The sequence below is a fragment of the Coffea arabica genome, chromosome 5e (assembly GCF_036785885.1).
Source record: "Coffea arabica cultivar ET-39 chromosome 5e, Coffea Arabica ET-39 HiFi, whole genome shotgun sequence".
NCBI lineage: Eukaryota > Viridiplantae > Streptophyta > Magnoliopsida > Gentianales > Rubiaceae > Coffea > Coffea arabica.
The window spans coordinates 41,021,828-41,034,753 of NC_092318.1; the positions used below are offsets into that span (position 1 = coordinate 41,021,828).

Below are 12,926 nucleotides of genomic sequence, written 5' to 3' on the forward strand. Positions count from 1 at the left end.
CCAATCACCTTGGAGATGAAAATTTGGAAACTCATCAACAAATTATCACAATAAAATGGAAATTGATCAAACAATAAAACGTCTTTCCATTGTTATTAGAGATAATACCACTTCTGCACTTACAAAACTCAAAAAATAACATTTAGTCATCTAATTGCTGAAGTAGATATAAAAGAAGTGAAATTCAAGAGCAATTTTTCTTTTAATCTTATACACATTCTACTTATGTAATATGCTAGCACAGTCGTTTTTTTTTTTTTTTTTTTGTTAAGGGCCAATGAAAAAGAAGGGCCAGTTTTTTTCTTTATTTGTTTTCCTTCTCCAGAAAAATGCATATCCTAAAAATTTCGGAGTATATATAGTCATGGGCCTCTCATTGCAACGCATATTTATGCCTACAAGTGCAACTTGTATTTTGATATTGCCCATCGTCAAATGACATATTATCTTTGCAAAAAAAAAAAAACCTCAAGAGTGATTTATACGTAATCAAGACTCAAATTGTATAGTCCGCAATAAAAAGTAACACATAATGAAACAACCACTCCGAGAAGAAGATAATTGCATCAAACATCATCTCATGGCCACCCCATAAATTTTAAGTACGAGGGAAATGAAAATTTTTGCAAAATGTGAGGGATGCATTGTGTATTTAGCTTTATAAAAAAGTGAGGCATGCATACAAACATACAAAATTGATTCAAACCAGAAAGAAAGATAAATTTCAATACGTCTATTTAAAGGAAAAATTATTTATTCAAAAGACTCCCTATTCAATATCCATTCCAAAAAAATTCTTTGATTAAGAATCCAAGATTGATGCAGAAAAAGCAATACTTGAACATGATTCATTATATTGTCTTTGATTATATAAACCTTCAACATTTGTGTATTATTTGTGGAACTAGTATCATGTTATTGTCTGTTATTTTGGTCAAGTCGAGAAGGATGTAATTTTTCTAAAATTTTGCTGTCAGCCGGTCAAGCTCAATCGGCATTGGTTTTAATGCTTTACTGATTGTGTTCATTGGCAGTGAAAGGAAAATAATAAGGAAGAAGGCAGAAAATACAAAGGCAGTTTAACCTAAATCGAATGGGTTTATTCGCTTAATCATAAACAATAAGGAAAATTTGAGTTATTTACTCCCTAAGTTTGTTAACTCTTGATGAATATCACCACTAACTATAAGTTAATCCCAAATCGTACTCTTTTTTTTTTTGGGGTTAAAAAGGGTACAAATTAAGCATATGTTCATATCTTTTGATAGAAATGAAATTATGGAATCCCGGATCACGGACATGGGACCTCTCTTGCTCTAATTGATCTGTTGTGTAATGAGTCTAACATTAGGTGTATACAAGTACAACTTTGACTTTTGTACGGAGTTGATGCAAGCTCGGGATTACATCGTCAAGGATTAAAAGTCTATGGTTCTAATTTTTATCCCTCTAACCTCTGCTTGCTTCTTAAATTCTACTCTCTTTTCTGTTAATTTTTTTTTAAAAAAATTCATGATTACACTAAAATTATAATAATTTATATAACTGGACAATTCAAAATTCAAGCATTTTTTGGAATCAAACAAGCTCTGGAAACTTCTTGTTCTTTCCTATTTGTCCTAGGCTATTAATTTTCTACTAAATAAAAAAAAACCAATTAAGAAACCAACAATTCTCTAATTTTCGGATGCCGTATGAGGTTTGAAGCATACTTACTTTCAAAAATTGCAGTCTTTTGTTGTGGAATTACTACACATAGGTTATTTTGAAATCAAGAAACATATAGAAACTGCACTTTTTAGCAGTAAGAGCATGTAGTTTCTAGAGAACGTACGTCCTAGCTCCAAAATCCAATCAACAAAGTTTGGAAACAACTTCTACAACAATTCACTTATGGTATCTATAAACTGTTTTCTACTGCTAAAAAAAAGCAGATGCCCCATTGGGCATCTTTCCTTGAACAACGTTCAAATGCTGAAACCATCGAATACGGTAGCTTCTATCGCTTGCTCTTCTCCAGAGCGCATATAAACATGCATGCAGTCGAGCAATAACATCAACAACACATATCCGCATGCCAATGGGTAGGGTGTGGGTTGAATCCCTTTGATCCAAATTCAGATCCATTTAATTTAGTTAGACCCAGACCCAAACTCAGATCTTTTTGGGTTTAAAAAAGTAAATCCATACCCAAACCTTTATGGATTTGGGCATCCAATGAGCATCCATGGGTATTTTTTGAAAGTAAAAATGTATTTAAAATATATAGAGTTCATAAATAATATAAATACCATCCAATTTTTGTTTTCAAATAATAAAATTAACATTCAACAAGTTGAATGCAATATTGTGAATTCAAAGAAAGAATTATTATTGACTACTTCTATATATTTTTAAACATTCAACTGCATCCACATCCAATATTTTATTTATTTGTCTTTACCTTTTCTCCTTTTCTTGAAAAAGCTTGTATCAATTACAATGATAACTAGGACTAGTTTTTAAAAAAAGAAAACAACCATAACATATATAAATATTTAGTCTTATTAAAAAAAATGTAATTTTGTACCTCTTTTTCTTATTTAAACTTCAATGTTGTGTAGATATCTCGCAATCCAGTACTAAAATAGTGAATGAGATAATAGTAATTTGATTAAGAACCGATGACAAATAAATAATAGAATAAGAAAATTTATAAACACTTACTCATTTTTTTTATTCAATCCAATCATCAGTAATCACTAATGTTTCAACCATATCTAGAAGCAATTTGGCACGAGTCTCATCAATCACCCAACCACCAATACTAAATGCAGATTCTAGTGCCATAAAATCTTACTGTATTTGATCCAATAGCCATAAAATATGATATTATTTTATAAATTTACTAATATATATATTATTTAATTAAATAAATATGGGTCTAGGTAAGATTTGGATATGAATTCTAGAAAACTAGACTCTACCCAGACCACGACTCTCTCATAGGGTCTGGGTTTGAGTAGGGCTGGATTTGAGAAATTAAATCCAAACCCTACCCAAATATATTGGGTCTGGGTTGGATCTGGATAAGACCCGACCCATTGACATGTCTAAACACATAGACGAAGAAATCTTGGCGAATTTCACAATTGTCTCAGTTATGGAAGAGACATCGCAAGACTAAGTATGATCCCGCGATGGGGACCATGCATAGCGGTTGCGAGTACCATGAACGGAAACAAAAGGAAAAGAGGGAAAAGCACCCTGCAAAGAATCACACCAATTACTCTGATCCAGACACATACTTGAAGCATTCCAAACCTGAGACCTATGACTATGGCTATGAATCAATTTCCCAGTCCTCCCAATCCCATGATCAGCAATGATTCTGCAGCATCAGGGTTCTTGTAGATCTCAAATTTAGGATTCTAATAATAGTTAATGTGTGCTGGATAAAAGAAACACTTGAATATATATGTTGGAGAGAAGAAATAAATAATTCACAATATTATTATATCTCAACACAATGGAAGAAATTCACACCACAATAAAATATTATAAGACTCTCTCGTAGTCTCTTTTAAAAAAACACTCTAAATAATATTCTATTTATAATCTCCTAGAGTTGTTGGAAAGAAACCACCCCATAAGAAATTAACAAATAAAACTCAAATTCCTAAATAATACAAGGACTAAAAATCTAACACCAATAAAACTAGTAAATAAATAAATATAAACTTTTGGACTTGGTTTTTTTGTTTTTTTTGCCAACAGTTCTACGCAAGAGCTTGAACCTCAGAGGTATGTACAGTGGACGCCTGAGCCGAAGCCAGAGCTGGAGCTGGAGCCGGTGCCGGAGGTGAGATCATACCGGGATACAGCATATTATAGTCAGAGTTTTGACCGTAAACAGTGGGACGCTGATGCTGCAGCAGAGTTCTGGGGATATATAACGCGGCAATGAGATGGTCTTCAAGCAATTTTCTTGATCTTGGAGGAGAAGTCATACCAGTAGTAATTTTTTTTAAGTTGATTATTAATAATTATAAGTTTTTGTTTGGGAAAATTTCGTTTTCGCCAACGTTATTTTTAGTGTTCACTAGTTTCTGTTACTCATAGTCTAGTACTTTAGCATCATGCAATTTGAATCTTATTAAAGTAGGTACGGATTCTTTGTGTTCCTTCAAGTATAGAAATTTAATGGTTTTTCTTTTTTCTTTCTTTCTTTTTTGTTTTTTGGGATAATCTATCATTGGACGATGGACAATCTTAAAATTCAAGCTGCAGTTGTAAGTGCAAATATGCATTTTGACTTGATTGACCATTTGTAATTTGTTCTCTTATTTTGGTACATCGAACAACATATCATTTACAAACTTACGTTCCCTTTGCAATAAATTGGATGTACTTTTGCATTCTTTTATTATTGATGCTTCTTTGAGCGGGGAGAGTATAGAAATTTTGTCTTTCTTTTTTTTTGGCTTTTCTTTCGAAGATATGATCGTTCACAATTTCACAATTTGATCCAAGTTTTTGGGTTGGTTGAAAATGAAAATATATATAATAGTATTGAATCGGCTTAAACGCACCAACCCCTTCCCCACCCAAAGTTGGCTTGAGGTCTTTTGTTACACTTTTTCATGTTATATCTTATTACATAACTTTTTAAAGTGACAACTGTCTCATGAAAATACATAGATTGTTATTTTCTTTGCCCCCAAAGTTGCAGGCTACTATCCCAACTTTTTTTTGTTTGCACTTCATGGATAAAAGGGCTAAAGCAATAGTTCCAATAATGTCAAAATTCAATCACTTGCTTAATCCCAATCTATCAAGGAAATTAATGAAAAGAATATTCTTTTTAACCCCTTACATGTATTACATGATACTTTTGACAACAATGCCTTTGCTATCTAATGACTTTTTTTGTTGGTTGTCCTTGCTCTTTTTCCTTTTTTTTTTTTTTTTAAAAAAATCTCTTCTTCTTCCTTTTCCTTTTTTTTTTCTTTCCCTTTTTCTCCCTTCTCTCATGCTACAAGGCACTTTTTTCTATTATTATTTGTACGATTAAAATAAATCTTTAATTTGCTTAGCAAATTAGTCTGTGTTTGTATATTTCATAATGCATGTAATCTCAAAAGTATTGTAATGTCAAACGAATTGTGTATTAGCAAACCAGAACTTAAAGAACAAGATGGGTAGACTTATGTTGAGGCATTCTTGATAGCCCTCAACATAGTAGTTGCCTTCTCCATCTTTTCACCTTGAATTTGTTTAGATGATTGACTTTAGCTAGACTCTTTGTATCTGGTTCTATATCTGTAGTTCCAATTTCTGCTTTCCAAAAGGAGTACGCAGATTCAAAAGACGAAGAAGAAGAAGAATAGATGGCGCTTAGGCCAAATTCTTTGTGGTTTACGGCTTTCCTTTGCCTACTAATCACCCTTATGATCCTAAACTAGGCTCCTTAAACAGTACAACTATTTGTTCCAGACTCCACCTTCCTTTTCTTTGTGGTTTATGGCTTTCCTTGTCTACTTATCACCCTTAAATGTTCCAGACTCCACCTTTACTCACTGTTGTTTATGACATTTCGAACAGTAACAAGTAAAGATCCCTCGAGCTTTTCTTGGAGTGTCAATATCATTGGCCTTCTAAATATCCTTTATGGTTATTCTTCTATGCCTGATGATTTTCTAGACTGCAGAGCATTCTCTTATGGGCATAATCCACCACTGTCCAATTGTGGTTCGGGTTTGACTCCAATTTCCAGAAACATGCATTTTTGCCCAATTCTACTGTGGATACGGGCACAAAGTTACAGAGGAATTTGACATGTCAGGTACTGGAATGATATCCTGCCACATCCTCCAAGCTTCTACATCAAATTCACCAAGTTAAATGGCACATATGTACCATGGAAATTTCAATGGGATCTGGACTGCCAATTTCCTAAAATCAATCAGAAGGGCCGACCATCCGATCACACACACACACACACACACAAAATATAATTTTTTTTCCCCATTTATGACTGTTGGGTTGGTCAGATGTACAATCTGAAAAAGATATCAAAAGGGGACACTACACAAGTAGAAGCAAGCAAGTGACAGTGTATGAATCTTCAAAGCGCTAACAACATGAAGTTAACCATGTTTTATTCAAAGTGCTTTCTAGCACTGATATTTCAGCTAGCATACTCAGCAAAAACCATGTACATCAGCTGTTCAGCATTCATCAAAATAGAAAAGTGCTTAGTACAGACCAACCACTTGACTAAGTTACAACTGTATCTGCAAATTGAAAACCATTAAGCATCTAATATAACTACTCACAACATGTTTACAATTTGAACAAAACAGATGCCAAGCTGAACCAGGTGCCTTTCCTTTTCCTATCCTTCATCTCTTGCACATTGATCAAACAGGTATTCACTCCCCAAGAGCAATCTTGCATGTCTTTGAACACCTTGGGAGCATTAATAATCTCCTCAACATGGAAAATGACCACTTTTCTGGAGTTTTAGTGGTTTCAAACTGAAAACTCATTAATTCCAGTAATGCTCCATGCTGCAACAGATACTCTACCACGTTGAACTGAGTTTCAGAGTCAACAAAATCAAAGATATCTACTTTCCTCAACTTCTGAGCCAAACACAAAGGCTTGACCTCAAACAAATCGGACACAATGCCTTGAGGCTCAAATTCACCTATAGAAGCCTACAAGTGGGGGCAGGGACGGATGGGATTTTACAATAAGAAGTCTTGAGTTTCATGATCGTCATAATTGAAATAGCAACTCTGTGCCAGAACCTTTAGTTTGGTGTTCTACTTACCATACCAAGAGTCAACTGTTCAAGATTAGGCGTTCCATCAAGTAATCTGGGAAGTATGCGGAACTCATCTTCAGAAAATGGCGAAAGATCCAAATGAGTCAAACACTGGTGTTTACGCAAGGAACCAGAAGCCACTAGTTTCTTCATGCAATTAAAGATAAATCATCAAAATGATGTGATACTAGAAAATGCATATGCAAAGTAGTTCGTCAATGCAAAAAAAAATTATTAAAGTTTAATTTACCTTAAAACAACTCCCGCTAATGGCCAGGAAGCTAACGTTATACAATTCATTAATTAACTTCGAGGAGATTTCTAAATCATCACTCAACAACTCTGCACTGGCCAGAGACTTCAAGTTTTTCACTACATGTTCTGCTGAAGAAGTGTGAAGCATCAAATATTCAAGATTCGGGTTAGATATAATAATTGTTGCAATATAATAGTTGTCCCTTAATGTCAAGCTTTTAAGGGAAGGAATGGAAAGATCAAGAACTTCAAGATTTTCTAGGTCGCAATCAGTCAACTTCAAATCCTCGAGCAATGGACAGCCAAGCAAGAACTTTGACATGTGATAATTGTCAGCAAGAAATGTCATATACACCAAATGCAGGATTTTAAGATTTGGTAAGAAAACCTGCTCTGGAACCTTGACAGAAAAGCCACGAAGCTTCAAACTTGATAACCTTTCATGTCTGAAGATTTCGCCAGTAAGGTGATCTCCGGCAGGATGTTCGACATGAATATCAAGTTCTTGAACATTACGGCACAATGCAGCACAAATCCAATCATTAATAATCCAATACTCATATGTATTTGAGCACCTAAGGTAAAACGTGACTATGTTAGCACTGTTTCGTAGAGAAAACAACCTATTCGTAAATCTTATGAAGCCATTAGAGGTTTTCTCAGAGCATTTTCTTCGTGCAGCTTCCGTAGGCAAGTAGTCGTCTAGATCAATCTTAGGCACAGACCTGTAAAGATATTTCCATCTAGTGGACAAAAGAGAAGTAACCACAGCATTCTTTGTGGGTAGAAAGGATAGTATGTGGCAAAGTATAGCATCTGGTAAAGCACTTAGCCGGTCTTTGATCCCTGTTTGACGAGGTTTTGACTTTTTAGCAGCCATGCATGAAATCTTTGGAATGACTTCTTATAGCAAGAACATCAGACAAGCCTAGAATACAGAATCATTTCTCAGAAACCAATTAGTGTAACAAAATGAGCGAACAAGTAAATTCCTCACGCATAATCAGTTTGTCAATTGAACATCCTCATGCACTAATATAACTCAAGTATATCCCAATTCCCAATATACAAGATACACATTCAACGGATGTAGAACACACATATCCTACAGACCAACTCCAAACAACGCTGATCAAGAACATAAACAGAGTGTGAAATTCGATTCTTGGGACACAAACTTAAGTAACCAAACCAAGAAAAAAGAACCCTTTCACCAAAACCATTTCAGCCTACAACCTTGTTCCTTTCAAGAATTCACATTGGCACTCCTACATTTGTTAAATTCAGTCTCCAATCCCCATGACTTTTCCAGTCAGCTGAAAAGATAAAAATACCCCATTTTTCACTGTATTTACTATCACTATGATTTCTTTCCGACTCAAAATAAGAACCAAAAGAGAGGATTCTGTGACTTTTCAACTAAAAAACGTCATTTAACTACTATGAGAGTGCTACTATCATTCTTATCGTACAAAAGTATATTTCAAAAATCCTCAATTTGTGAAAAGTGTTCGCAGATGTGCCCAATACGGAACTCAAAAATAGCCCAAATTTAAGTTCTTATTGCAATTACAGCATAATCAACATACCTAGCAACATCGAAACAGGTCACGAAACAGAGGAAGAAAAAAGAACCTACTAAAACAGCAATTAAACAATATAAAATGCAAGAAAACAAAAATTTACCAACTGCACAATTGAGCTAAAGATATAAAAGTTAAAAGGGAAGCAATGAAAATTACCACATGAGATTTTGGGTAAATTTGTTTTGAGAATTCAACCAGGTTCGGTTCAACCACTGGAGAGAATTGCTGGAGACAGGGCTTTACAGTTTTCAAGAGGGATTAAGTTCGCCATTGATTCAAGATGAAAATGGATGGTTCAGATTTAAATCTTGAAACCCCTGATCTAAACTGTTTATTTATGCCACTTTGCCCCCCTCTTCTTTCAATTGCAGAACTTAACCCCTTCTAGTGTTCAATTTGTTGCAAATATACCCCTATTCGTAAGTTATTAAGCAAAATATTGGAGAAAGTGGTCCGTGCCACTAGTGCCAAACTTTGATTAACATCTTGTTTCTCTTGCTTCATTGAAGATTGAAGAACTAAAAGAGAAAAGTGAATTTGTTTTTCCTAGCATTCGAGGGTTGTTGAGGTTTACTTTTGATTATGATTCGAGATAATTTATTACGTTTAGCTATTAAAATTGATGCACATAATGTTTATTGGATAGATTGGTTTAGCAGACATTGCAATTTCTTGAAAGTTATTAAGGTAATTGGTATTTGTTTCCCTCCACAATGTATTTAGTAGAATATGTGATGGGTATAATACGAGATATTATACATATGCATGTTTTATGAAATTTTTTTCAAATGTATGATTAAAAGTTGGGTGTAAAAATACGTGTTTGGAAAAATTACACATATAAGTTCATATGACAATAGTATAAACATATTTGAGAGTTATGGAACAAAAAATATGAATAAATTTACTATAATTTTCTAAGACCATGCCACATGTATACAATTTTAAACTTATTTTTATGTATGAAACGTTAAATGAGGAATTTTTTTGAATGATACATATGAACATGTATTATACAAGTATAATAGGATTATTTACCAACTACGCTCAATGAGAGTCAAGGAAAATAAGGAAAGGGAAAAGAAAAAAGAAAGTAGAAGTTAAGAGAAGATCCACTAAGTTATTGAGGCAATTGTTAATTACGTGAATAAGTCTTAATTGAATTGAAAATTGCTTGAGCAATCCTTCTTGCTAACTTTAATAAGACTGTTTGTTTTTTCTCCTTTTTTAGCATAAGTAAGAGGTATCAAACATGAAACCTCTCACTTATGCTCTCTCTTCTTATATTATTCAACTCATCCCTCCCCTAATGCTCAGATGTATGCTAATACTGTTAAATCCTCGTATGTATCCTAAGCATATCAAGTTCATGGTACATTGTTTGTTATCTAAAAAAGAAACTATTATTTAAAAATATTTGTGATACAATTAAGACCATTTTAATATAAATATCTAAAACTTTGATTTATCACTGCTTTTGGTAATTTGCTTTGAAAGTAGCAAGGTGTTAAAAAAAAAAGGTAATGAACTAGTACTATAATACTATAGGAAAAAAAAGAGTGAGGCCCCTCTTAGCAAGTGCTAATTAAAAAAATCTAACTAGAAATTGATCAATCCATAGCTAATTAGGGGCTAAAACTCATATGACTTTTCTTTCTCGTGTAAATTAAGATAGATAATCTCATCTTATTCCACTTAGATAAGATAAATTGGTAGGCGAGGTTCTGATTTCAGGTCCAAAAGTTAATAAAACAACTGGATAACATGCTAGAGGCTTTTCTAAGATGTACTTGTGGGCAATCAAAGCTCAAGCTTGGAACTTCAACATCCATCTATAAAGTGGAAATCTGAACGTCCACTAATACAGCATCCAATCTAATTCAGTTGTTGCTCAGAAACAGTGTGTGAGATTAGATTAATGGACACAAAACTGAATTAGCAAAATCATAAAAAAAAAACCCTTTTTAAATTGGGAATAATACATCTAAAAACCAACGGAGGGCACGAGAATAATAAGCCCAATTGAAGCAAGAGTCAACAAATGCAGAATTCAAATGATGAAACTTAGGGCAAAGAAGCAGAAAGTCTTTGTGCAATTACAACCATAACATGTACCAGTTGAATAACAAATTAAAAGTAGAAAATCCTCTTGAAAATGCAAATCAAATCATGTAAAATAGAATCAAAGGAATCACGAAATTTGAAATGTAGAATTCAAGCAAATTGAGTCATATAAACAGATGTTTTTTCTTTTATTCTTTGAGCAACATCTAAATCGATGTTGGGCATTAAAGACATTTCCGTCTGGTTAATAAAAAAGGAGTTACGCAAGCTTTATGGGCAGAAAAGAATAGAATTATAAAATTCAATTTTATTTTTTGACAAGTACTTGGCTTTGGTTGTTGTTCCAATACTTGATACACGCACGATCAATTTGTATTCAAGCTACAGCAATGCATGTACATCAAGCAACACAAGTAATTGTTTGGCATAATCTTCAGCTTAAATTATTTGGGCAGTCAAATATTGAAATTTGTATTGGATCAGGACTGCCAATTTTATCAAATGATTTACAAGGGACAACCAATGTTTTTCTCCTTCCCCAATGTACTTTGGATGATTGTTGGGTTGGTCACACGTTTATTAATGTTTAATAAGAAATCCTTAAAATAATGGCACCATGAAACTAATAAACTCTGGTTCAATTTGCTTGCCAGCAGTAAAATTTCAACCAGTATACTCAGTAGAAAAGTATTTGCATCAGCAGTGCAACATTCATCTAACAAGAGCATTTGTTATAGACCAATTGACGAAGTTAAAATCACTAATCTGTAAAACCAAATTTATTTATTAAGCATCAAATCCATTATATTGGAAGACCAAATAACATGGTTGCAATTTGCACAAGCCATTCACCAAACTGAACAAGGTACCTTTGCTTCCTCGATCCTTCAATTCTTGTACATTGTTCAAATAGGTTTTCGCTCAACAAGATCAATCTTGCCAGGTCTTTGAGCATCTTGGAAACGTTACTAAGCTCCTCAATCTGGACAATGGCCAGTCTTGAGTAGACTCTTTACTGTCTGAAGACCTAAAATTCATTAATTCTTGTAAAACTCCGTGCTGCAGCAGATAATCCACCACAGTGAACTGAAGTTCAGAGCCAGAGAAATCAACAATTTCTACTTTCCTTGACTTCTGAGCCAAACAAAAAGGTTTAATCTCAAACAAATCCGACACAATGCCACAAGGATCATCTTTATCAGTCTCACACCATAAGCAAAGGGATTGCATATCGTGACAAGGAGTCTTGAACTTTATAATAGTTACCTTAAAGGATTGTGCAGTCAGATCTAGAAACTTAACACTGTACAATCCATCAATTATCGGAGAGAAGCTTCGCATAGATTCAACATACACCTTTGCCCTGTCTAACGACTCCAAGTTTTTCAGCACATATAAATAAGTATCATTAGTACCTATCCTCAAATATTCAAGATTTGGGCTATCAATGAGAATTTTGTTGACGCCAGAATAAATCAGTGTCAATCTGCTGAGGGAAGTGATGGAAAGATCAAGAACTTGAATTTCTTCCGGCAAGCAATCACCAAAAAGCAAACCGACAAGTGATGTACAGCCCCTGAAAATCTTTGATATGGCATTATCACCACCAGGGAATACCACCCACATCAAGCGCAGGGTTCTGAGATTTGGTAAAGAAACTAACTCTTGGGCATTTATGACAGAGCCACGAAGCTTCAAATTTACGAGCCTCTTGAGAGTGAAAATTGTTAGGTTCATGAGTAAAGGGTTATGTTCTACATTGGTCCGAAAGATGAAAAAAAAGTAGTTAATATGTAAGAAAGGATCCAAGATCTAATGACTTAAGTTTTTGAGTCAGATTGGATTCCTGACTTACATATTGAACTCTTTGGTGGATTTTCTCGAGATATTTCTTCCTATAAAAAATTTAGCTTGTAAGATGAGATAAATTATTGTAATCATAAAATGCATCAAGATCAAGTTCCTGAACCTTACAGCACAGTGCAGCACAAATCCAATCATTAATTAATGAATTATCATATGCATATTTTCGGCCCTTAAAGAGAAAACTTGATTATGTCATTGCCATTCCGCAACAACATCAACCAATCAGTAAATCGTATAAATCCATCATAGACCATTTCAGTGCTGTCTCCTTCTTGAATTTCAGGATGCAATGAGTCATCTATACCAATTATAGGCACCAACCTGTGTAGGTGTTTTTCCATCTG

The 12,926-nt window shown here is 34.0% G+C and overlaps 2 protein-coding genes across 2 annotated transcripts; both read right to left on the reverse strand.

Annotated features, from left to right (window-relative positions):
* Positions 1 to 6,123: 6,123 nt before the first annotated feature.
* LOC113743464 (F-box/LRR-repeat protein At4g14096) lies at positions 6,124 to 8,818 on the reverse strand (the record flags this gene model as incomplete). The annotated part of the gene is made up of 5 exons (XM_072049702.1): positions 6,124 to 6,701; positions 6,818 to 6,958; positions 7,062 to 7,641; positions 7,792 to 7,912; positions 8,809 to 8,818. Coding segments are annotated over 5 exons (1,140 nt in total), but the record flags the coding sequence as incomplete, so codon positions are not given.
* A 2,828-nt stretch (positions 8,819 to 11,646) lies between these two features.
* On the reverse strand, positions 11,647 to 12,453 carry LOC113687349 (FBD-associated F-box protein At5g22730-like). Its single transcript, XM_027204975.1, has one exon. It carries the CDS (start codon positions 12,451 to 12,453, stop codon positions 11,647 to 11,649), a length of 807 nt encoding a protein of 268 aa, XP_027060776.1.
* Between the last annotated feature and the right edge of the window lie 473 nt (positions 12,454 to 12,926).

Excerpts from the sequence above, each read along its gene's own strand:
- LOC113687349 (XM_027204975.1), bottom strand. The coding sequence starts at position 12,453 with ATGAACCTAACAATTTTCACTCTCAAGAGGCTCGTAAATTTGAAGCTT.